The 21,846-nt window shown below is 43.2% G+C and overlaps 1 protein-coding gene across 9 annotated transcripts in view; it reads right to left on the bottom strand.

Annotated features, from left to right (window-relative positions):
• COMMD1 (copper metabolism domain containing 1) overlaps positions 1–21,846 on the bottom strand; it is a 128,450-nt gene that overhangs the window by 38,986 nt on the left and 67,618 nt on the right. Inside the window, exons 3-4 of one of the 9 annotated variants that reach the window (XR_015708908.1) lie at positions 1,332–1,916; positions 597–1,215 (exon numbers count right to left, since the gene is read on the bottom strand). The exons of 4 other annotated variants lie outside the window; for them this stretch is intronic. Coding sequence is in view for 4 of the 5 variants with exons in the window: in XM_087777173.1 (XP_087633299.1) it covers positions 13,229–13,345 (117 nt within the window). In the remaining variant the exon portion in view is untranslated. Of the gene's footprint in view, positions 1–594; positions 1,917–8,883; positions 8,950–11,172; positions 11,191–13,202; positions 13,346–21,846 lie in introns of those variants that run through there. 4 more of the 9 variants (XM_087777174.1, XM_087777172.1, XM_087777173.1 and 1 more) reach the window with 4 other exon arrangements.

Raw genomic sequence — 21,846 nt, forward strand, 5'->3', positions numbered from 1 at the left:
CGATGGACGCAGCCTTTGGAAAAAAGGCGTGTGTATGCGCAACAAGCGGGGTCAGTAGAGCATGTCTGTGTGCAATGGGAACGGCACGTGCATCCCCATCTTCAGGCTGGAAAGCCAAGCTCGATGGTTTCAGAAAGGTGTGGGAATGGATCTCCACGTCCTGCGACTGTCTTGGTTTTCTCCCCACATGCTTTCCCACCCCTCCTCCCACTTCCCTCCTGAGCCTGGGCTATAAAAAGGCGCTGCAAAACAAACATCCAAGAAACACAAACTCCCCCCAGTCATGAATTAGGTCTTCTAGGTTTTTTTCTGTTTCAGGAACAAGAGAGAGGTGCAAAAATATTTATATGAGAGACTAAGAGAAGCACAACTTTCTTTATCTCAGTAACCACACTTAAAAAACCATGCATTTTTAGAAAACCAATCCTCACACATTCAAAACTTAAAAAAAATACAACTGTTCTCTACCGCATCAGTTTGACCAGCTACTTAAAATGGTTCCCAGCATTTCTGATACATCTAGTATTTTTAAGCTTTGGCCATTATATTGGAAAAACAAAAAAAAAACCCCTCTGAATTCATGTATCATTTTATTCATATTCATTTTCACTTTATTCGGAGACCTCCTACAACACTCAGCGTTCAGGGAACTTGGTCACTGCCAGGACTGCAATGTAAGTTGGCGGTAAATTTGCTTTGGATCACGGAGTGTCTTGACTAAGGCTCGTTCCGCAGGCCGGGGCGGTGGCTTGGGGCATCTCCTGACGCAGAAGTGAGGAATTCAGCTTTGTTAGCAAACGGTGGTCGTGAGGGAGCGCTGGTACAGGTGCAGTCAGTGGGGTGCCATGCCTCACGCTCGCTGGCCCAAGGACAGTGAAGGTTGCTACATGCAGATATTTGCCTACCCAGGTGGAAACACCTCAAAAAAAGCTTTGAGAGAGGTAAGGAGAACCCCCTGCCAAGGGGTAGGAAACAAAAATTGCTCAGCAACTACACAAGACGCCAAGGTGTTGACGACAGCCTTAACAACCTACAACCCAGGTGGGCTCAAGGGACCGGGGCTTCCTTCCATTAAGTCAGAGGAGTGCCGTCAAACAGAGAGCTGGCCAGCTACCAGGAGAGCAGGTCTCCATTGTTCAGTGGAGGTGTCACGAGCAAGGGGAGAGGAAGCCAACTCCACCTTCACATAGGGAATGCTCTATGGCGTTCGAGAAACTGAGACAGAGAGAAATGCAGGGTTTGTCTGGTTGGATACTATTTCATATAAAAGTAGTTGCACTTTAAAACCCTACGCAAAGAGAATACAGGTGATGCTGTGTGCCTCTCCTCACCTCCATGGATTTCAGACATGGCCAGAGCGAGCACAGGGTCCATGTCCCATGGGAACAAGCCCACTCACAGCTGCTTGATCTGGGGTCCCAGAGGCCGCCGGGCTACAGGTGCCACTGCCAAGAGGGGCCCACAGGAGAAGTGCTTCAGATCACATGGAAGTGGAAGAGCAGAGATGCCACGAACTGGGACCCACAGACCTTGTCCTGAGTGACCGGGAGGGAAGAAGAAACCTCAAGGACACTCCATGATGGGCAGCCACCAGCCAATGTGCCAGGCCCATGCATAAAAGCCTTCTCAACTTGATGTGGTGCTGGTAAGATCATTAATGGCTCTTTGTAAAGGAATTGTCCAATTTTGAATTACCACGAAAGCAAACTCTTTAGACAGCGAAAAAGCATCAGCTTCTGATGCCTGTGTGTGAACACAGCCAGCCAGACAGCCAGGTAGAGACATGGACTTCTGTACTCACACAGCTGCTTCCTGGAGCAATGGGAGTATCATGGGGTTTTAGGTCTTATCCTTTTGGTACAGGCAACGCCATCATTTTCTCTGTAGAGGTCAGGCTTCAATGTAATTTCATTGCTCTGGAAAATATTTTATTCTCCTGGCTTAGGTTTTGCATTAGATTAGGATGTTTTAAAGATTTAGCTGCCCCTTGCACAAGTACAAACCAAGTCTGTATTGTCACCAGAAACCCAACTTGGCTTCCAACATCCTGGTACCTTTCATTGTGATTAAGAACCCACATGAATTTTCAGCTTTCCCAATTTCTTTGGTCAACAAAGACATTAAGTGGGTTTGGATAAAACAGTTTTACACCTGCAGTTCGCATTTGCTTGCTAGCAAGGAAACCTTGTTATCCTTATTAACAGTTTTTGATACTGCAGTAAGCAAAGTGCTTTACTTAGGGAGGGTTTTTTCTTAATTAAAAGAATTGCGGAAGCCAGAATTTCAATAAAAGTTGTTAACAAAAGTAGTAGAGTTCGGAAGTGTTGCCTTTTCTTTGGGCCAAAGCCCAACCATTCAGTGATATGTGATTAAAATAAAAAGTAACTTGTTTCTCCACTTCTCAATGGGATGTGTGAAAGGGTGAATCAAAGAAATTTCTAGTATAACTTTTCGTACAGAAATGAATTTTGCTGCTTTTTAACGACTTCTGAGTTCCTCATGGCTGAGCAATACATAACAGATTCTTCACTACTCCATGCACTTTTTCTTCCAGATCACTGAATATTCTGCAGGCAAGCAAGTCTCCTACCTCCTCTGTGAACCAGGAAAAATACCATGTATATTTTACATAAGTAATTAAGTGCATCACTGGAAAATAAAGACTCCAGAGTCATGACTGTCACACCTCTCAGCATTTCATATTAGCTTGGGTAGTGAAAACAGCAGGGAATACCTCCAAAACGATATCATATTCTACCGTAATATGCCGTGAGACAACCACGTATAGTTTTCCACCTGAACAGCTGCCCTGGTCTCCTCTGCAGAAGAGGTGGTAGGCAGGAGTCTGCAGATTGCATCTGGCTCACGTGCCACAAGTCAACCCATGCTGATCTGTGATAGGATGCGTGTGGCAGCTTGGCAGGAGCTTGGGAAGGGATATGGAGGCCCCCGCCAGCCCCGCAGGGTTTCACTGCACCTCTGTGGATGCTGCCAACTTCCCAGCAAGCGCACCCAGTTGTGGGCACCCTCCTGCTGCAAAATCAAGTGCCAGGCATCTTGCTCAGACAGGCTTATTCTTTGTAGCAGGAAAAAGTACTGAAATATATAGAAGGACAACGTGCCTTTGGAGGATTTCGGGCATACTTATACGTCTGAATAGCATATATCTTATATTCAGAAGAAATGCAAGGATATATAAAGCCACATACATTACAAGACAGCCAATCATTTTCTTTCAAACAGATTTATCTCTGTAAATGCGTATCTAAAAAACACCTTTCACTTTTATTCTAAGCACACTAAAGAAATTCTGGGCTTGGCTTACATCAAAGCAGCAGGGCTAGGGTTAAATCAGCGATGTATTAACACCAGATGAATGATGAATTGTAAGATAAGTATCTTACAATTCACAATACAAGCAAATTAGGTTGCAAACAGAAAAGCCGGTGGGGGGTAAATAAAAATCCTGGAGAAAGCTGCTCGGTTCGGTGTGGTACAAGGAGCTGGTCACTAAGACATCACGCAAGCCTGAACTTGCAGTCAGCTTGCATCACACGGGAACGAGCACGACTGCAAACATGCATGGGAATTCAAAGCACACTCATCTTCTCCAGCAACACCCACAAGCAGAAACAAATGTCACTTTGTTTCCAAGGCATTAATTAATCAGAAAAGACAAAATACTGATTTCGGAGTAAATCTATAGCTTACCAACTTTTTTTTTTTTTTTTTAATTTTTTGCAAGCAAGTATTAAGACATTGCTTATCTGGAGTAAAAGGAAACATATGCATGGGCTTAGATATAACCTGCTTCAGCAGCATGAGTTAGGATTACCAGAAAATCTTCTGGTTTACCTGAAAATGTCAACTCTCCCACTTCCTCCAAATTTGCTAATGCCATTTAAATACTATTTTAGTAAAACACCTGCAGAGACTACCCTGTAAGTATTATCCCAAGCCACAAGTATAATAGTATTCCAATAGGAAAATCAATAATGACCAACTACCTTCTCAGCTCCCATTTTATACCTTACTACCCTTACAGAGAGATGCTGACGCTCCCCCTGGGTGTGCTTTCCTCCTCACTGGCTCAGCACCAGAGCAGGTTTTGCCTGTGCCGGTCCGGTCCAGCTTCTCCTTCTCACAACCAGGAACTGCACGTTCTCAGTTATCCCTTTTCCTATTTCTTAATCACGAAAATATTATAATTGTAGTTGAAAAGAAAGTGTCTGGAAATAGCCAGTGAGGAAACCTAGAGAACTGGCAGAGGGGGTAGCGCACACCTGACAGTAATAACTGTACCTTAACTTTACAAATAAAAAACCATACAAACCAGTCAAAGTCCTTTAGACCTTTTTTAAGCAGGGCTCCATCAGGGTCACTTAGCTAGTTTTTAAGTCGATAGACTTAAAGTACAAGGTGGCTTCGGTCATTCCTCGACACGCCACCACCGCTGGGAGCAGGGGGAGAGGAGGTGGCTCCAAAGCAGTGACAGCGAGCTGCCTGCGGAGCCCACTGGCTCCAGTGTTGAACTGGCAAGTAGCCCCAGTCACACCAGTGCCCCAGCCAATGCCGGAAGGTGTGGACAGCACGCTCCATGTTAGAGTTATTTCTCTAACATGGACAGAAACAATAAGATACTACCTTCAGGGTTTAGCTGGACCTGCTTAAAGGCTTGCATGATAAAGAAATGCAAATCTTAATTAAAAAAAAAATCCCAAACACCCTCCCCTATCCCAAAAAAGACAAGAAATTAAAAAAATCCCAACCTAACCCAAAATTCAAACTGGAAATTAGACGCTTTTTAAAATGGTGCAAGGATGCACGTTCCTTGGAAAAGGCACATCTTCAAGTCATTTTTGCAATTATGCCGCCCAGCTCTAGCGCAGAAGCCTGCCTTCATTGTAGACTACTCTTACTTACTCATTAGTGTGGGAATTTGCTATTGTACTGCCTGATGGCGGAAAATAAATAAACTCTGATAAAAAAACCCTGATAAACTCACCTCAGTTTTATTATTACTATTACTTGCTTCCAAACCTTTCTACGGAGGACCTCTCCTTGACACCTGCTGCACGCAATTCAAATGTGCCTCACCCCAGTATTGCTGGCAGGCCCTGAAGGGCTGCCTGGTAAGAGGTATTTGGTTCTGTTCTGCTACATGTCAAAATACACAACAAGCTACGCTTGATCTTCTCGCAGATCGACAGGGTGGAGGCTCTGCCCAGCACAGAGCACTTCCTTAGCTCCAGGTTTGCTTCTCCAAGGAATAGTTGCTTGTGCCATTCCTAGCAGGACTGGGGGGAGAGGGACAGAAATGACCTGTGTAATTAATGCTAAAAAAAAAAAAATAAAAGATAATGCATAAGTTACCACGACAATGTTCTCGAAATTAGGAAAAGATGACCCAAAAAGAAGAAAAATATTGCATTTGAGCTAATTTTTTACTTCTTCAAGAATCAGGGCAATACCACAGTGAACTGGGTGAAAATACTTCATGTCAGATGTTTATGAGAGCAATTAATTTTTGCTGCTTAGACTCTCAGTTAGGAACACCTGATAAGTGGTGAAAAGAGAAAAAAAACCAACAAAACCTGAGCTGCCACAAACCAATGCAGGGCGATAAAAGTACGAGATGCTGCATCGAATCTCCTATCACATTGCATCAATCGTGATCCCACTGCAAACTTCAGAAGTTATTTTTAGATTCATTAATATTCTGCAAGATACACTGGGGCATAAGATAATGACAGCAAAGTCTAGATAATTCCAGAAAAATTGGAATGGATGGCAATCCATTGATTTCATATGACCACATTTCTGACAATACTGAATTCATTATTTTTAATTCAATTCAATTGCAACAAACCTATAATCATGGCCTTCGAAAACCCTAAAGTGCAATTCACTTCCATAATACTGTATAAAATAAAGCACAAATATTTGTAACTGAAAGTGCCTTCTAATTCTTCTGCATTATTTTTGTATTACATGAACGAAGAATCTCTTAAGCGAATTATTATTACATCCACGTGGGGGAAAAAAGTTAACCCGCTTGCAGATTTTTTAATACTTTTAATGTAACATCAAGCCTGTAATATCACAGATTAAATAGATAAAGGATTGTAGAAACTGGAATAATTCCAGGAGCGTAAGACTAGGTCTCTGACACTGCACGGCAAATGCAATGTCATTGCTTTTACAGTATCAACCTACTGAAAATAGTCCATCTAGTATGTTATACCTTACAGGAAAGATGAATATTTGTGGCTGCAGAGATGCACATGCTTTAACCTGCTGGTCTTTGTGTCTTTTGGAAGCACAGGTTTCTTTTCAGAAAGTGTTACAAGAAAAAAAAAAAACCCAACATATTTTAATCAATATAACTAATTAGAAGGAAGCGTACACTGAAGTTCTTACATATTTCACATTATAAAGAATTAATAAGAAAAAAGACAACTTAATACTTTTATGCAAGCTTTACATAATTTCTGTATGGCTATGCTGTTTTCAAACTGCTGATATGAACCTGCATTGGTTTCTGTAAACCTTCCAACTTCCTCTCTTTTTGATTAAAAAAAAAATCACTTTGATTTGTATGCATTTCCTTTTTTGAGCTGTTGTAACCTTATGTATTCCTCATATCCCACCCAGAGAGCAGCATCCTATCCTGTGTGCTCTCCCTACACAAACTCTGTATTATGGGGGTTACTTATCCACGCTTCCACTTAAAAATATTCTACCATGATGCATAAATACAGAGGTTGACAATGAACATTTGGTTCATTGGTGGACATCTAACACGGGTAATTACCCTGCGTTTGTGATTAGTGATCTCCTATTTCTTTTCATTATTGAAAGAGTGCTCAGTCATAACCGTTGTGTTCCAGATGCTGCGAGGACACTGCTCATTCATTATTGATGCCAATTAGCCCAAACCCTCAGTTGTTTCAGAGAAAACACCGCGAATATCTTTCCTACGAGGGCAAAACACATTAAAATACCCCGAATGCTGAGCCACTTCATATGGCAACTTGCTGTGGCTGGGAAAGAAAGGTTATAAAAGCCACAGTTCTGCTGGTACCAACGCAATTCAGAAAGACAGACCTGGTTATGTTGACAAAATGCAAATTTCATTCTGATTTACCAATGACTCTTTGCAAGATTATACCTGTAACTCTTTATGTGGGCTTATCGGATTGATTGCCACTTGCTAAGCTTGCTTACCTGGTTCCTCCAACACCCTTTTACAATGTCTTCAAGTAATTGAGACTCAAGTTACCCCATAAAATGCCTTTCCAAATCTGCTGTGGTCATCAGCCATCATGAGAGGTTAACAGAATGGAAAACCCTTTATGGCTTTCCCTTGCTGAAGAGCGGCGTATGTTTAAATGTATATAACACACATAGTATTTTGGCCTCCTGTCTGTTTGCAGTTCAAGTCACTAATTATAAAACTGTGAATTTGACAGGGAATTCCCAGTGATTTCTCCAACCCCATAGTCAACCAGCTTCATAAATGTGGAGTGACTGAAATGCGTTAATACTAATTGTTTAAAAATGGCCTGGTTTGTCCTCCTGAGTCCCACATGCCAACATTGAGCACCAATGCTAAGGTTGCAAAGTCAATCATCCCCATGAAGCTGCATCAGCTTCATTTCAGCATTTGGTAAACAGGCAAAGAGATGCAGAACCCAAAACCCCTCCGGTGTAGCCACAGTTTGAGATATCTACCCCATTTTTCAGAAACCTGCAGTGTTTTTAACAGTGCTCCATACCTTTTCAACACAGCTCTGACCACCTGTGGCTGTAAGTGTATGGTTCTTTGCAGAGTTACCTGCATCTGCCGCAGGCACCCAGAAAATGGGGAACATCTCGTTGGGAAATGGCTCTGAAGTGCTCAGCTGCAGCCAGCTTCACCAAGCCTCATGCCAGGGTTCTCTGGACTGAAATAAGCCCGGAGGTCACATTTCACTGTCTTACACATGAGGTTGTCTCTTACCTTCTGGAAATGCCCTGTGTCCTGCCCTTGGATAGCCTGTTCATCAGCCTGAACCTAGAGCCAGGTACCTACAGCAGTGCCCAGAGCATCCAGAGGCTACATTTCCACTCTGGAACATGCTCAATTCAGGCAAAATCCTCTAGGAATTGAGCCGCTGGACAAAATCTCTATCAAGGATGCATAGATAAGATTTTCAGAAGCTCCTAACTTGTTTAAGGCAGCTGTTTATTTTCATAAGGGCACCAAGAGGCACATCCCTGACCTTGCTGTAAGCCTTGAGCTTACTATTTCCATGCTTTTTTCCCCCAAAAAACATTACGGCATTTCCTATATGAAAAGGTATTTAAGGAGAAACCCCCAGAGCATTATTCCCTCTTAGTCTTTATCTTGGAGATGGACAAACTAGTTTGGGGAAAGATTCAGCCTGGCAAGGGAAATACTGACCGTGTAAGTTGGTCAAAGCTGAAGGCCACCAAATACAGGGGTGGGTAATCCTAACCAAAGGCACTGCCATCGCTGTTGCCTTCTTTAGATGGGAGTGGAGTTATGGCAAGAGAACAAAAAGTGTTACGATCTAACTCCTGGTGCGGAAATGAAAAGTGAGACACCTCTGTATCTAAACTGATTTTAAAAAATTAATGCAAAAATAACCTCCCCCAACTCCTCTCTGCCCCTACGGACACTATTTTGACACAAAGCACATCAAGACTGTTTTCAATTGAACCCCAGCATCTCTGAAAGCATGGCTGAGCTCAAGAGTTCTTTCAAACCCTAAAACAACAAGCGTGGGATGTTTAATCTTTAAGAGGGGCATTTTTCTCCCGCTGCTTGACCAGCTTGAAGTAAGCGGCTGTAACAGCATGTAAAATAAATCATTTCACCTGCTTAGTCTGCTGGCACTTTCTTGGTGATGCTAGTATGCCACTCTGGTTGGGTCTCGAGCCCAGCTGTTATGTAGAAGAAGGTGTAAACAAGCAGAGAGTTAAAATCACCAACTAAGAAATGCATTTGCTTTCTTTGCACAAACTTTGTTTCCATTAGGCAAGCTTAAAAGACGTCTCTGCAGGTGGGTTGCAGACATTTATATCACTTCGTGTGTATATTAGGGAGAAAGCCCTGCTCTTCCTCTGTGCTACAGGCAGGGCCGTTTCCTCCTTACAAGAAGAAAGAGGCAATACAAGTCTAGAGAGTTGAGACTCTTCAAGGTCAAGGCTTATTAAGGGAAAATTTAGGGAGAATTTATTTAGGTGCTTGTGGTCAATTTTTGGAAATCATAGAATCATAGAATAGTTTGAGTTGGAAGGGAACTTTAAAGGTCTTCTAGTCCAACCCCCCTGCAGTGGGCAGGGACGTCTTCAACTGGATCAGGTTGCTCAGGGCCCCATCCAACCTGGCCTTGAATGTTTTCAGGGATGGGGCGTCTACCACCTCTCTGGGCAACCTGTTCCAGTGTTTCACCACCCTCATTGTAAAAATTTTCTTCCTTATATCTAGGCTGAATCTACCCTCATAGACTGGTTATTACTGGTCTAACCCCCATTTGGGAGATGGTACATAAAAGCTTTATGTGGAATTACATTAATTCTGTAACAAACAAGGTTGCCAGTCCCCAATCACCCTAAAAGTGTAAATTAGACTGAAAGTTTCACATTATTTTTGCTCCTTTAGAAGAAAGCTTTTGGGGATCTTATGCAATTCCAGTGTCTGTCATAGGATGCAATCTTAGGGAAACAGAGGCTGAAATATTACGTTTAACATTTGTATTTATCTTTCTCCATGTGAATGCCCTAGTGCAAGCCTACGGATATCTGGCAGGGCTTAAGAGGTTTTAAAGGAAAAAAAAATGCAGCGATACCTTCAAGTTTCACCAAACTGTACAGACAAGTATATAAAGACAGCATTAAAAAAAAATTAAAAATTACCTTTGTATCACTGTGAGATTTGAATCAACACATGTATTTAAAAACTAAAGGAAATATCCTATATTTCTGGCAGGGTATCATCTTACTTCTCATCTTACTTCTTAATCACATTTTTGTCCAGCTCATCTCAGCTCCCCCTCTGCTTCCCCAGTCCTTCCACTGCCGGTGCTCACAAGGGCACCAGAGACTAGAAACCTCCATCATCATTTATTCGAGCTCTGCTGTGTCAGCTCTTAACTAACACAGAGTCTCTCAGTGGAACCGCTGCAAGGTGATGTACTTTCCTCTGAAAGTCCCCTGCAGGGGACCTTAAAGGGTAAATGTCCTTCCTCCCTTATGATTGTTGCTTTCCTGTGCTGATAGCATTTTGCTATTTCTATCTTGTTTGACAGCTGTACTTGTTTTCTTGCACCACATTTTGTTTGGTTGGTGTTTTTAAGCCCGCTCACAGAGCTAAAGTATCAGTCTACAGCTTTCTCTCTACATGCTTAATCTCCGAATACCTAGGCTAGTCTCTGTTTTTCAGTCTTGTAGCACTTAATTACAGTATGAAATTAATGTAAGAAAAAGACAGCCCTTACTGGAAGGACCTTCTGTTTTACCCTAGATTCAGCTTCTCTAGTGAGAACATTAATCAGACCTGGAATTCGTATTTACATTTTAACCTCCCTATTATCTAACATGGGACTCATTCAGCATTGCAAAAAAATTAAAATCAAGCATCATTCAGCATCATAAAAAAAACCCTTTTCAGAATCAAGTTTCAACTCCTTTGTGATATGATTTACCATCTTCTTAAATGTATCGGAAAGTACCGTATTATAACATCAAACCCTCCGTGCCAGGGGGGCATGTTTTTGTTACAGGGTATGGCCAAGACTGGAGTTTGCAGACTGTGCATTTAGTTAACTCTTAATTACATAAGGAAATCTCTGTGCTTTTAACTTAACTGTTTATTTAATCAAATCAGTGTAAACCATGTTCCTCTCAGTTACCGCAATATTTACTGGCAGGAAAACAGGAATGAGCTGTGGGGTTAAGAATTATTTTTATACCGACTACATACACACAGTTTAAGTAATCTGCATTTAAAAATAATCTCACAGTCAAAGAATACAGCCAAAACCTGAGCAGAGAATACCTGACCTTTAGGAGGCTGCGTGACTTGGGATCCTGGCATATTCTGGCTGAGAGAACTATCAGCTTGCAGGCTTAATAACTTGGTTAGCATCCCCCAAAATGGATCTCTTTTGCTCCCTCGCAGCTCTGTAATGTTTTAGTTTATCTGTTACATAAAGGATTCAAATGCCCATTAATGCCCTGCCTAAAAGTATTAGACCAAATATAAAAGCTGAGTGGAAATTAATACCCTAGGACAGTTCAAGTGGCTGTATTTTCCATGACAGCAGGCAATCCTGGCTGCTGTTGATGGCAATGGCTAGAAGGTCTTTGCTTTTTGATGCCAATCTGTCTTCAGTGAAGACAATACCTGGTTTGGTCAAAGAAGAGACCAAAGATTAAAATTACTCGGAATCAGCATTTTGGAATAAGTGTTTAAAACCTTCTTTTCTGCTCCTTTCTTAACCGTGCATACTTGCCCTGTGGTCTAAAAGGCAGCCGGATTGCCTGAAACAGAGGAGCAGATGAGGGAGGGGAGTACAGCGCATGTTGCTGAAATACTTCAACATGAGGAGCTGAACAAAAAGTACATCGGTCTTTAGTCGGTTGTTGCAAGTTTTTCAAGTGGTTAGTAAAGGCCATGCAAATCCTCTGCTGGTTTGCATCTCTAAACAGTGACAGGCAATGCCCTCAAAAAGTCCCGTATTCAAAACATCCTTATATTCTTGCACCTAAGCTCTTAGATCAGCACAACCCGGCTACAGCAAATACGTTTGTGCCCACAAAATGGAATTTTTCATAAAGTAATTTTTCAAGGGCATCTGTTTATGCACATCTATCCCGGCTGTGTTTATAGCATCACAGCGATGCCAGGCATCCATTTGCTCCAGGGTATTTTAGCACCTAGAGGAGGAAGAGCACAAAGCCTGGCAAAACAGACCCTCACAGGCACACGCACCACCAGCAGCATCCCCATCTTGTTATGAAAACATCAACCCTCTGTCCCTGGCACACTGGTGCATCATGCAAATCCTGAATTACACACGAATATGCCTCTAAGGAGAGTGAAAAGGTACTCTCATTTGGGCAGAAGGGCTCATCTAAAAATATTGAAACAGCGTACCAAAGGCTTGAAAATATGGCTGCAGTTCAGCACATGTTCAGCTGGGTCTTCCTTCTTAAAATATTTAATAAGACAAAGTGGTCAGGCCAAACAGGCTTTTTTTTTGCTGTTTTTACGGCATTTATCTCTACTCTTTCCAATGATCTGAAAATAGAATTTATGGGGACAAAAGAGGCTATTCAGAGTTACGTTGCCACTGCAAACACATATTCTCAGCGGGACCAAAATAACTATACTTGTTTCTTTTTAGTAATTTGAATGTATGAACTTAGAAGGGGAGAAAAACCAAACTGGCAAAAAATTGTTTTATTTCATTTTTTATATTTTCTTATTTCTTTTAAAATGCAAACTGCTGTCTTTCAATTCGCCTTGAGGAACCTACCACAGAAAGGAGGGCAGCCACGTATTCGCAGTCCAGCCTGTTTTACAGCCCCTCCAACACTGCTGCTATTGCTGTTCCAAAGCCTCAGGATGGGCATTGCACTTGGATTTATCAGCAAAACAGCAGCTCTTGCTGAGTGTGGTGCAAAGCCCACTAAAGATAGTGGGAATCTCTGCACTGACTTCAGTGACCTTTGGATCAAATGCACTAAAATATCAGTGTTACGTGCCAGCAGGGAGACACCACAGGAATATAGCTCTCTGCTGAAAAAAATGGAGAAGCTACAGATTTGCATTTTTCTTTGCCTTTTTTTTTTTTTAAACACAGAATGTGTCCTTGCTAACATTTGCTGTGTGATACATAACTCCTTTTTTTTTTCCCCAGCCTCTTTCCCTGTGTAAGAGGAAAAGCAAAGGCTCACAATGAAAGCTGAAGCTGTAGGTGCAATCCTGCAAAGAGATTAGCGTGGGAGGACACTTACGCCTGTGCAGAATCCCACTGAAGTCAAGGAGCCGTAGGCTCTGCCCACACAGCTCTCTTTGCCTCAGCTAATATTACAACTTTGTTTTATTCAAGCTGCAAGTTCAAAATTCATCCTAGAAATGAATACAGGCAATACCATATGAATTCTGCGTTACAGTCAATGCACCTCACCTGGATTCATCTGTTTAAAAGTCTAATCAGGACAGATCAGGACAGCAGTTCCCAACGTGATCCCAAAAACAGCCTTGCCATGAAGATTGTTTTAACGCACAGCACTTCATAGTCTTCTTGACAGGCATCATGTTGAACCATATCTTTTTTTAGAAAGAGAAAAAATTCAAAGAAAAGTTATCTAATTTTGGTTGACCTCTTGTTCTCAATTCAAGGGCAAGTGGTACTGAAGTAGAAATTATTTCCATAACTGAATTGCAGAGCAGTCATTTAACAATTAATAAGTGATCTGCTTGGCATATGAAAACTGAATATGAAAATAAGCATGTGAGAATTGGAGATACCTCTGCACAAAGAAAGGCTGCAGCCCCTCCACATCAGATATTTAATTGGTTATCTCTTTCTTTTTCTCCCCATGAACAAGGGGAGGAGAGGGCAATGAAATAAAAAAGAACTTAACCACTTCTCCAGACGAAAATGGAGATGATGTGAATGGCTCATTTAGCTTTCTGTGTCTTTGAAGCAGAGGAGAAGTCTCTCTTTTTTCTCTCCACAACGGCAACCTTTCCTTTTGCATCCACAGTTTGGACATCAGCATTTAGCAGAACAGACTCATTTGTCGTTGGCAGTAAATCTGTAACGCTGCAGCCTTGTTCTCCTGCATCAAATCCGGTAAGATTTGTGACCGGTTCCCCTTGGCAGATGTAAGGTCATCGCTCTTGTTGTAGGACTGCAAGGAATAGGACATGTTTCACCTCCTTCCCATTCCTGCAATCAGACTGAACATGTCCTCCTGGGAGACCAACCTAAGCACCGAGGACCTTGCCTGGTGGACCTCCTGCTGGCCTGGCACATCATGGCCATGAGGGCGCAGTGACACCACCTTGTGTCTTCTCACTTCAGCTCTTGAGTGGAGGGACAAGAACCAAGTCACAATTTGTAGCAGCTCTTGGATAAAAGAAAAATGAATTGTGCTGTCTTTTAAGGTAGGGAGAAGAGCAATATTGCAAAACCCAAAGCTTCCCCTTCCTTAAGGAAGCAGAGAACAGGAGGAAGATGTGCAACACTGAATGCTGTTGCCTGGTTTTAGACAGCTGACCTAAAGTGGAAGTATAATAAAATTTGTGAGTGGGCCTGTGTCCTTAAATGTACATGTTTCTTCTCCTTTCAAACATCAAAGCACTACACCTTTTTAATCCTTGCAAGCCTAGGGGTTTGTACCAATGGCTGATCTTTCTGCTGCACTCTTGACCAACAGACACTAACAAAGCCAGGGCTAACTGTGCACCATACTAACAAAAATACTTGTTTCTGGTTTAAATATCTTGCTTTTCAATTTCCCTGCTTACTGTCCTACCACAGGGCTGGGAGGTAGTAGAGATTGTACAGAAAGATTTGGACTATGTTGGGGGCTAGGGGGGACAAAAAGAGGCCTACATATAAAATAAAAAATGGTGATGAGAACAGAGAACGTCTGTCTTCCCTCCTTACCCACAGGATTTTCACATCTCATAACCCTGGTAATGCCTGTTATATCTTCCTATGTCTATTACATCTTTCTTCAAGGTTAGGAGACAAGAGCTAGCACAGATTTTGCAGCAGCAGTAAGTAATTAAATTTTCAGGTTTATTTCCTCCCGTTCCTTAAGCTTGCTTTCATCTGCACCGCTGCTGAATGCCAAACAGGGATGTTCACTGACCATCCAACACTTACACCCCTGTCTCTCCCTTCCTTCCCAGGCCTTTACAGCTCACATGGAGCTCAGAGAGGTTTACAAAATCCAGACGACTCCTTCTCCGAACGATCATTCCGCCTCCCCTACGGAGATTTAAAAAAACTCATCTTGGCTATATTAATTAGCAAAGCTGGGTTCAATTCATGTTAGCTGTTGTTTGTACCTACCACAAAACAGTAGTGATTAATTCCTCAGAGCCTGCCAAACTGCTTGCAGGAAGAGCTCAGGCCGATGCATTGGCGGCAATGCAGACGAAGAGAAAGGTGCATTGGCAGGGCTGCATGGTGACGCCGGCACGAGCTTGCCTGCATTATGCTTGACGCAAAGCCAAAAGCGGCGTTTCATTTTCAGGAGGACTAAATTCACTCATAAATTGAAAACCAAGTTTGATAAATAGCTTGTAAGAAGTTGTAAGAAAAATGCACACGGTGGCATGCTGGGCTTATTGCATTCATTGTGCTCCACTGTAGGCTCGGTAACGTACCGCTGGACATTATAAAATGTGCCTTAATTTCCTTGGATAAAAGTATTATCCTGAGATAAAGTATGCTGGGAAGCAGCTTTACATTTGGAATGGCCTTTCTCCCCTCAAGCCCAATCAACAGTTTTGGAAACAAATTGTAGACACATAAAGGAAATATTACTGCAGTGGTATTTTCCAAAATATCAGCCTGGGTTATAAAAAGGGTGTTCATGCTATAAAGCTCCTAAAATAACTAGGGAGTAAAGATGGCATTTTTGGCCTCCTTCGATTGATTCTCCGATAAACAAGTTCTTGATGAGAACTCAGCATTACCATTTGATGGGTTTGTACTGCTTCTGTATGTACCCGTTTAACAAAGAGCTGTAATTAAATGCCGTTAAAATACCTTATTCTGACATTACAGACCTCAGCTTCTCATTTCAAACCAATGTAGCGGCAGCGATTGGTTTTAGTTTGGTTTTTTTGTTGTTGTTGTGGCAGCAGAGCAGGGGAGGACATTGGGCAACACGAGCATCCCCTGAACCAGAAAAGTAACAACAAAAGAGGAACTTCCAACCGAGTAACTTTCAACATAACTTTTAACAAAGCCAGTCAGTCACATGAAGAAATCAAATACATCTTTGGTGCACTACAAAAACAGAACAACACACCCTTGGTGAAAAACATCCCAGAGATGCTTTCCAGAAGAAACTCCTCTAATGTGCTGTTGAATCCTGTGCCAAGGTTTTGATACAATTTCAGGCCACTGCTGGATTTTAAACAATAGAATAGGTACAGACAACATTAGACTTGGCTTTTTCTTTTTTAACCTCACTGGGTTTATCTTGCCACACTGCTCTTCTTAATACGATTTCATAACATATTGCAAATGATGGAGGGAAGAAAGAGAGAACAAACAGTTCAATGGTTGTCTTTGAAGGCGGGTATACTGGCTTGGCTGTCTTGATAGGTTAATGGTTGAACTCGATGATCTTTTCCAACCTTAATGATTCTATGATTCTATGATATACAGAAATATATATTTCTGTATTTCTTTATATATTTATACATTATCTCATCAGGTCTGAGGAAATTCTGATAGAACAGTTTTGGATGTCATTAAAAAAACCCACAATGTCACCAAACTGAAAAAAAAAGGGTTCAGAGATATGCAAGCTCTTTGGGAGGACTGTGTGTCTGCAATAGCTGGCAAAGTGTCTGCAACAGCTGGCAAAGCTCTGCCGATCATTTCTTCCCTCCGCCCAAGCACATCGGACACTGAATTCTCAGGCAGTCCTGTATTACACCTCAAATGCATCCTCCCCTGTCACAGTTCACCACCTCTTCTTGACTCAGATGGTTAGTCTGTATTTTGGGGTCTCTTAAGAGTGAAAGCTGACATAGACCGAGAAATGTGTGTTGAAGGACACTTTCCATAGAGAGCAAGAGCTCTCGATACCCAGGTCTAAGAAATCAGGAAAGGAAGGCAAGAGATGAGCCAAGACCTGCTGGTTAAACTAAAGGGCAAGAAGGAAACGCACAGGCAGTGGAAGGAGGGACAGGTATCATGGGAAGAGTATAGGGACGCTGCCCGCTTGTGTAGACGTGGGGTCAGGAAGGCCAAGGTGCAGCTGGAGCTGAACTCAGCAAGGGATGCAAAGAATAATAAGAAGGGCTTCTACAAGTATGTCAGCCAGAAAAAGAAGGTCAAAGAACGTGTACCCCTCCTGATGAGCAAGACTGGCAAACTGGTAACAACACACAAGGAGAAGGCTGAGGTATTAAAATTCTTTGCCTCCCTCTTCGCTGGCAATCTCTCTTCCCACAGCTCTCCTGTTGATGGACGGAGAGTTGGGGAGCAAACTCCCTCCCACGGTAAAAGAAGATCAGGTTCATGACCACCTTAGGAACCGGAACATACATGAGTCTATGGGACCAGACAAGATGCATCTCAGAGTCCTGAAGGAATCGGCTGATGTAGTTGCCAAGCCACTCTCCATGATATTTGAAAAGTCATGGCAGTCAGGTGAAGTCCCTGGGGACTGCAAAAAGGGAAACAGTGCACCCATTTTTAAAAAGGGTAGAAAGGAGGACCCTGGGAAGTACCGACCTGTCAGCCTCACCTCTGTGCCTGGGAAGGTCATGGAACAGATCCTCCTAGAAGCTATGCTAAGGCACATGGAGGACAGGGAGGTGATTTGAGACAGCCAGCACAGCTTCACCAAGGGCAAGTCCTGCCTGACCAACGTAGTGGCCGTCTATGATGGAGTGACTGCATCACTGGACAAGGGAAGAGCTACGGATGTCATCTATCTGGACTTCTGTAAGGTCTTTGACACAGTCCCCCACAACATCCTTCTCTCTAAATTGGAGAGATATGGATTTGATGGGCAGACTGTTCAGTGGATAAGGAATTGGTTGGATGGTCACATCCAGAGGGCTGTGGTCAATGGCTTGATGTCCAGATGGAGATCGGTGACAAGTGGTGCCCCTCAGGGGCCTGTACTGGGGCCAGTGCTCTTTAATATCTTCATCAATGACATAGACAGCGGGATCGAGTGCACCCTCAGCAAGTTTGCAGATGACACCAAGCTGAGCGGTGCAGTTGACACGCCTGAGGGATGGGATACCATGCAGAGGGACCTGGACAAGCTCGAGAAATGGGACCATGTGAACCTCATGAGGTTCAACAAGGCCAAGTGCAGGATCCTGCACCTGGGTCGGGGCAACCCCCGGTATCACTACAGGCTGGGGGATGAAGGGATTGAGAGCAGCCCTGCCAAGAAGGACTTGGGGGTACCAAGAGATGAAAAGGTGGATATGAGCCAGCAATGTGCTCTCGCAGCCCAGAAAGCCAACCGTATCCTGGGCTGCATCAAAAGAAGCATGGCCAGCAGGTCGAGGGGGTGATTCTGCCCCTCTACTCTCCCCTGGTGAGACCCCACCTGGAGTCCTGCGTCCAGCTCTGGGGTCCTCAGCGCAGGAGGGACATGGACCTGTTGGAGCGGGTCCAGAGGAGGGCCACAAAAAAGATTGGAGGGCTGGAACACCTCCGCTGTGAGGAAAGGCTGAAAGAGCTGGGGGTGTTCAGCCTGGAGAAGAGAAGGCTGCGGGGAGACCTTATTGCAGCATTTCAGTACTTAAAGGGGGCTTATAAGAAAGATGGGGACAGATGTTTTAGTAGGGCCAGTAGTGATAGGATAAGGAGTAACGGTTTTAAACTAAAAGAGGGTAGATTTAGACTAGACATAAGGAAGAAATTTTTTACAATGTGGGTGGTGAAACACTGGAACAGGTTGCCCAGAGAGGTGGTAGATGTCCCATCCCTGGAAACATTCAAGGTCAGGTTGAACGGGACCCTGAGCAACCTGATCTAGTTGTAGATGTCCCTGCCCATTGCAGGGGGGTTGTACGAGATGAATTTTAAAGGTCCCTTCCAACCCAAACTATTGTATGATTCCATTCTACATACTTTGTATATACATGCCCACAAATGTATACCTACAGGCACCGAGTTTTGTTCAGAAAGATACGACAGGGAATCAAACGCCGGGACAACGTTTCCTTGCCTCCACTTCCAAGCTTCCTTCCAGTCAGCGCTCCCTGGGAAAATAAAAAGCTCTTCTCCATTCCCATCATGTGACCACCCCAAAGCTTTGTGAAAACCACGCCAAAGGTCCTGCTTTTGACGTGATAACCTCTTTGCATCACTCTTTGTCATCTGCATGATCTCTGACTAGCTTGTATGTGTGCTATTTGTGGCAGGTGGCTTTCTCCAAAATGAGCTGACGATCATAGCTGGTTTCTTACTGCTGGCCTTCGGGGCATCGTGGGCACTGGGAAGTATACACGGTGGCCAACACCGTGGGAAGGTCTTGACCAAAATTTTAAGTGGCATCTGGGAAGGCACATTTTGGATGAGGGGTTAAGAGCTTGAAGGTGTTCGCTTAGGGCAGCCATTGCCCCGCTGCATGGGGAGCTGGGCCTGGGAGAGCACAGTCACACCCCAGGCTGGAAAGACTCGATGGTCAATCCTGAGCAGCAACTTCATGGATGCATTTAAAGCTCAGACAGCACAAGTCCCTACAGGACCTTTCCCTGAGGGAAAAACCAAGTTGGGATGACAACAGACCTGCCCCGCTCAGTGCTTCAGAGAAGTGATGAGGGATGAAAAACCTTGCTGGAACCCTCTGCCAACCCTGGCTGGATAACGTGCTCTCCTCCCTCCACTATCCTCCAGTGCTGCTCTTGAAGAACGTGTGCGATGAAATCTCCACCATGAAATCCCCAAGAAAGCCAGTCTTCCTGAACAGGGGACTGATTTCAGTGCTCCCACCACAGATGAGCCTCAAAAACATGGAGTGGTACTTGCATGGCATCACTGTAGAGGAGTTAAGGAGGAGGCAAGAGGGTCACTGCCCATGACTTTGTCATGGGCCAGGTTAAAAAACCACGAGGCTAAACAGACAATATTTTCCATCTGGACCAGTCCTCCAACGCAACTCCCTTTTTCTTGCTAGCTTTTGGCTGCCTCAGATTCTGTGTCTCAAAATGGTCATGAAGAGGAAATAATAAGCAAATACAACATCTCCGCTTATTCCTACCGCCCGTTACGCATCCTTTGTGAGCAAATCGACCAGGACTTTTTAAAATTGTGGTGAAGCATATTTTTAACTGTTACTAAAGATATAGTGAGTCATTAATGATCTGTGTACCAGAAGACTGTGCTTTCTGAAGTCATCACTGCTCATTATTCCAAGAAAACAATTAGTCAAAATTAAAAACAAAGCCCTAGAGCTTCCAGGAACTGGATACTGTTTTTTGAATCATTCATGAACAGGATGAAGACAATAAAGGCCGTCTGGACCATCCCCTCACCCCTTTGTAATGGGTATAATAACCAGAGACAATTTCATCAGTGAGGGCCAATAAAAACACAGATCCTCTTCAGGAGCTCTGGATGGGGAGGATGGAGGGATGGAAACACTGAAAAATTATTCTTATTTACTGACCTGGCTGCGTTAAACTCCAAGCTACATACTTTTTATTTTTAAACAAGAGTCTTAAGCATCTAAAAATAATAGCCTGAGAGGAATACTCATACTGGAAAACCAAGGCAATAAGTTCAAAAAAAAAAAAAAAAAGTAGCTTTTAAAACTGGGATTAAACTTTTTCAAGACAACACATTTAGAAGATAGCATATTACCAGGAACAGAACAAAAATGAAGCCATTTCTTTTCATTAAAAAATGAATCACCATACTTTTCCCCAGCTATAACCCATTTATCTGACTATAATGAGGAGCCAGCATTTGATGTTCTAATCTCCACAGATTCCCTCGCTAAAATATAACTACTGTGGCAGCAAAAAGACCCTGGTACCTGGGTCTAAAGCACCGGTAGCACCATCTGAAGTTCTTTAGTCTCAGAATAGCCACATCCGTAAGGACAGATGCACTCTGCTCGATGAGATTTATTGCTATTAGATAAAGCGGCCAGAAAAGCAGCTTTACTAATTTTTTGTTTTAGGTAAAAGCTCTAATCACTGTCCTCTTAGTTTTCAGCTACAAAGGGCAAAACTGTAAAAAAAGCAAAACAAAACAAAACAAAAAAAACCCCAAACCCACCATATGTTTGGAGTTTCGGTTACATCATCCCCCTCCCTCTGTGCCCTCGCTGACCCGAGAGACACGCTGTCATGGTGAGATCTCACTGCAGGCGCAGACATGTGCCATCGGCTGACAGCTCCGATACAGGGGAAGCAACCAGCACAATTGCTCACCTGGGTCTGAATTTACTTACAGAAAGGAAAAAAAATTTGGTTTATTCCTCAAAGGAGGGTTGAGGAATCTGGACCGCAGAGCCCAGGGGATGTTTTTCCCTAAAGATACCTTTCAGTTTGCAACTTTTTGTGCTTAGTCTGTGATCTACTTTTTCCTTCTGTCCTAGACTCTCTCTGACATGGCTTGTCTCCCTGTGATTCAGAGCAGGCATTTGGGGACTCTTCACTGACAGCAGGAAACACAATTTTCAAGTAGAAAAGATGAATCTTCTACAAAGCTGAGTTTCACATCTCTTCTTCGGAAAAGATGGCATTAGTGCCCCCCCCCCCCCAATAAATCATTTGAATGTGTGACATTCAATTCATACCTGAAACGTCCCCCCTTGTGCCATCGCAGTTGTGACTCCTGGCATTTTCTAGCAATGAGCAACGGCTCTAATGCCAGTGTTGAAAGCACAGAAACGTTACAAATGTACAACGAAGCCTGAGAAGAGCTGCTTGCTGTTCTTTCTGTTGGCTTAAACATCGCACTTTGGTTTGCAGTGCAGAACGTCCCGTAATGACGTTATGTAAGTAAGCAGCTGGCCAAGCATTAAATCTAACACTAAATCTAACTTGTCTTCCTCTTTTTCACGCTGGTGGAATACCCTCTCTGGTCTCTATCT

This window comes from Nipponia nippon, unplaced genomic scaffold (assembly GCF_047370975.1).
Source record: "Nipponia nippon isolate SJK-2023a ecotype South Korea unplaced genomic scaffold, ASM4737097v1 scaffold_4, whole genome shotgun sequence".
Taxonomy (NCBI): Eukaryota; Metazoa; Chordata; class Aves; order Pelecaniformes; family Threskiornithidae; genus Nipponia; species Nipponia nippon.